The 4,420-nt window shown below is 47.8% G+C and overlaps 1 protein-coding gene across 1 annotated transcript in view; it reads right to left on the bottom strand.

Moving 5' to 3' along the window:
- The window catches only part of CLNS1A (chloride nucleotide-sensitive channel 1A), a 15,274-nt gene extending 11,558 nt beyond the window's left edge, over positions 1-3,716 (bottom strand). Inside the window, exons 1-2 of the mRNA XM_072401361.1 lie at positions 3,475-3,716; positions 2,121-2,257 (exon numbers count right to left, since the gene is read on the bottom strand). Of these exons, the coding sequence (XP_072257462.1) occupies positions 2,121-2,257; positions 3,475-3,596 (259 nt within the window). The 5' untranslated portion in view covers positions 3,597-3,716. The remainder of the gene's footprint in view (positions 1-2,120; positions 2,258-3,474) is intronic.
- Between the last annotated feature and the right edge of the window lie 704 nt (positions 3,717-4,420).

Below are 4,420 nucleotides of genomic sequence, written 5' to 3'. Positions count from 1 at the left end.
GAAAAAAGACAAAGATGCCGGGACCCGATGTAATAGACCTCCAGATAGATCGAACTGCCCTGCGGGATTGAAGGTAAGTGGATTTTTTTTTAGGCACTTTTGGGTTTAGTTCCTTTTTAAAGAGGCTATACTCACCTTAAAATCTGCCGCAAGGGTCTTTTATCAGTGCTGTTTCCGGGTAGGAGAACTTTAATTTAGTTTTGCAAAAGTGCCTGTGCTGGTCGGTCCTCTATAGTCATTCTAAAGTGGAACTAAAATCCAACTTTGAACTTTTGTGATTCAGGCAGATTGCAGAAGGGACATGGCTTGTAAAAACAAATAATCACTGCTCTTTCCTTCCTGACTGCCGCCCAGCTGTTAGATTTTGGTTTTATAAAAAGTAGGCCTGACTATTATTTCCCTGGGAGGCCCCTTAGATTTCTTAGCGCGATGTACAAACCTTTCTGGTGGGAGAGTAGATCTTGAAGCCATTATAAATCTGTAAATCCACTATAGACTCAGGGATCCCCTGTAAGCAAGTTTACTCTCCGTTTGCTCTCTGTCGGTTTTTCAAATCTTCTAGACCAAACATCGCTGTCGGTAGAGCAGCCTGCAGTGTTCAGATCCTGTTCATGGAGATCGATGACTGTTATAGTATCATCCATTCCAGACCCGAGTTCTCAAATCTCCCTAGTTAAGCTGTGAGATGTCAGTGGCTTGAGAGAGCTCCTGCTGTAACAATTGTTTAAATCTCCCCAGCAGAGCAGTGTCCCTGCCAGCTGAGCGTGGCTGCGCGCTTGGGAGCGAGAGAGGAACGCTAGAGTTTTCTTCCATGCCGAGATTGTAAGCAGAGGAAGCTGCATGTGCGTCTTTGCAGTCATGCGGGTCCGCAATCCTAAACCGCATGAACGAGGTATCCGTGGCTCCGTGCGGAGATCCCTGGCTGGGAGCGAGCTGTGCCCAAGTCCTTCCCCATTTGAAGCTGTGGACCTGGTGGCACTGTACCGCGAGGGAAGAAGCGTTGTAGAGTCGCTGGAACTGAGCTTGAACGGCTACAAACCCAGGAGTTGCGGAGATCGATCAGACGGCAGCCATCTTAAACGGCTGCTCGCGAGCGGCCCCCAGCTATTAAATTTTTCAAGTGCAGCTCAGTTTGTTGGCTTAAAGCGGACCTAAACTCAAAGTTTTTAGTTTACATAAAGGAGATAACTTTTTATATCAAGAAAAAAAAACATTTTTTTATTAAATGCAAAAAAAACAAAACAAAGACAGGTAAAGCCCCTCCCTTTGGGAGAACAGCCTTCCTGGATACTTAAGTCACACATCACGGGAGGCTCTTGGCTGCTCCTTCACGGAGAGGAAAGAGATACCAATCAGTGAGATCAGAACTCTTTTTCCCTTTTACAGCAGGCTATGTCAACCAGATGTCGCAGCTGCTCAGCGCAAGATCTGGGTGACAGCCAGAAGAAAGAAGGCGGGGGCTGAAGATGGGGGCACCCAGCACAGATGAGAATCCAGGACGACGTGGGACCCAATTGAGGACTTCTCCAGCACAACCAAGGGATCTGTGGCATTAAAGGCGTGAATATTACTATTCATCAGTTCTGTTCCACTTTAAGTGAATTCATTGTTATGCAAGGAACATAGAACAGACCTAGTTTGCAGCGTGCAAGCGTGCAGCACTGGTTGAGGTTAGGTTCGCCGACAGCCTGCAGACCAGAGATCGCTGACGATCACAAGGGAGGAAGATGAGCCCAAAAGACTGAAAAGAAGGCGCCGGTTGGCTGTACACTGTACTTGTCGGGAGAACCGGTCGTATGTGCGGGTGGACAGTTGCTAAACGAGGACGACCTGTAACCCCGGCTTCCATTGCGCATGTCTGGAATATAGAAAATCTTGGGCACCTGCGCAGGAGTTACGTCACTCTCGCACAGCCAATCACAATGGCCTTGGGGTCGTATCAGGAAAGTAAAGAAGGAAGATGGCGGCGCCCTGCGATGGATCTGGAATAGGCCAATACTCACAGGTTTAGTTTTGCTTTAAACCAATGCAAATGCTGCAGACTCTTCTTTCGGATCCTGAGGTTACCCAACCAATAAGAGGAAGAAAAAACAAAGTAAGAACAACACATTAGCACTCACCTGCTAGCTTGGCATTGACCATGACATAGAGATGCTCCTCAGGGTAAGCAGCAGTGTCTCTGGAGATGGCATGCAGACTGATAGAAGGATATTCCAGGGAAAAACCCACACCGGAAGAATTCAGCCATGACAGGCGACTGAAATACAAAGAATATCACATGAATGTTACCAGACAGGTGTCTATTTAAAGCATACCTAAACTCAGAAATTTCACTTTACATAAAAAAGGAGACAACCCTTTTATGTAAATTAAAAATTCAATTTAAATGCAACACCCTTAAAAAAAAAAAAAAAAAAAAAAAAAAAAAAAGGTGCAGCACTGCCCCTACTTCACGATCGCCTAGGCTATCGAGAATGAATGGGAGTGCAAAGCCTCCAGGGATACCTACATTAGGCATGCCGGGAAACTTTTGGGTGCTCCTTCTGTGCATGCCTAAGTATCTCGGGCATGCACAGAAGGAGGCTTTTCATGAAAGGAGAACAATTTGGCACGCATCCATGTCGTCCCGGCATTCGTCTCCAAGCTGGCGCTGCCATCTTCGTCCCCTCCTCTGGGTTCTTCTTCCTACGCCACCCGGACCCAAGTGCGAGATGGGGTGACGTAGTAAGAGGAACCCGGAAGAGGAGAAGATGGCGGTGCCTGGAGCACCAGCTAGGAGACGGTCACCTACCAACTGCTCTGCGGAAGGGAAGGTAAGTGGATTTTTTTTTTGCTTTAGGCATTTTAGAGTTTAGTCCCTCTTTAAATGTGGGACAGGTCAGTCTGTGATGTGTTCAGAAGGGGGAGCCGTACGAACACCAGATGAGCAGTAGGCAGCTCACTTCATCCCCCTGCCCATCCCATCAGGATTCGGCTGTTTCTATTGGCTGTTCAGTGACCTGTAAGCACTTGCAGCTAGGGATAACGGGTCGTCATGGTGACCACTGCACTCTGTAATGCCTATTACTGCACAGCTAAGTGGCAATGACGGCATTTGCTAATGCCAATCCCCGCGTTCAAAGCCTGGCAAACAAAGGGGCGACCATGCCGGTCACCACCGGATAAATGTGGAGATGTCTGGCATTCAATATGGCGATCCTTTTAGCCAATCAGCGCCATGCTCAGTATTTTGATCAAGCACCCACTGGTGTCATACCAAATTTAAAAAAAATGGACCAATAGCAATTGAGCTCCCTCCGGGGGCTACTTTTTTTTTTTAACAAGCACAACTTTATTTTCACAAACATTTACGGACACTATGACAGTGGTTATTTTTTCCCCCTGATTTTACTGTCACAATACAAAGCAGAGCTATGTGATGAGGACCAACATAGGCCCCAAAGACTGGAGGTAAGTACCCCTACACCGTCTCACCTCTCTGCTATATACAGCGTGCCTGTTCCCAGCTTCTCCCCGCTCAGCACCGCCTCGGTCCCGGCCTGCAGCCGCCTCACCCCTTCACCGGGCGGCGGGAAACTCTTCAGAGTACCGAGCATAGCGCTGCGCCCTACCACGTGACCTGACAGCTGCGGCTCGCGGACTATACAGTGACAGCACTCACGCGTTAACCCTTTTTCTGACAGGCGCCGACCGGACGTGACGTGTACACCCGTGACAGACGTCACTTTGCCTGCGACGCACCGCAACCATAGCAACGTCGGCGAATGCGCTGTAGCTTTTTGGTCTTGCGCTGAATGAGTTTTGGGGGGTATCGGTTACAGACGGGGTGACCATAAAAGAATTGCTGTCCTTTGGGGTTATGGTAGAAGTGCTTTTTTTCTTGACCCCCATCCCAGTCAGTTAAACATAAATACGTATTTATTTAAATATTAAATGCAGTTGTCTAGCTGAGTTCAAATGTTTATTACGTTTTAGAAATATAATAAAACAAAAAAATAAAATTGGGCAGTTTTATATTCCATGAGCTGCAATGCATGTGATTTAATCTTTGGGGTTTTTTATAGAGACCACCAAACTCCTTGTACACACTCTTAACATCTCCCGTCTGGACTACTGTAACCTCCTCCTCTCTGGCATTCCACTAACCCGGGGGTCTGCAACCTGCGGCTCCGGAGCCGCATGCGGCTCTTCAGCCTCCTTGTTGTGGCTCCCTTCGGCTGCCGCGGGGAGATCTCTGATGGGGGATCCCCTTCCTCCCAAAACACTGCAGAGAAGGGGGATTCCATATCCGGTGTTCTAATGAAAAAAATCTACCAGTGAAATAAATCTACCACGGGGCGTGTACAAATGGGTGTGTACAATGACATTCCCCTCCTTTGAACCCCAATTCCTCTGGAATGGGGAGATGTACAAAACCAAA

The sequence above is a fragment of the Pyxicephalus adspersus genome, chromosome 1, assembly GCF_032062135.1.
Source record: "Pyxicephalus adspersus chromosome 1, UCB_Pads_2.0, whole genome shotgun sequence".
In the NCBI taxonomy this organism is placed as follows: Eukaryota; Metazoa; Chordata; class Amphibia; order Anura; family Pyxicephalidae; genus Pyxicephalus; species Pyxicephalus adspersus.
Note: the sequence above shows the minus strand (reverse complement) of the source record. Positions and strands in the feature narration are given on the sequence as shown.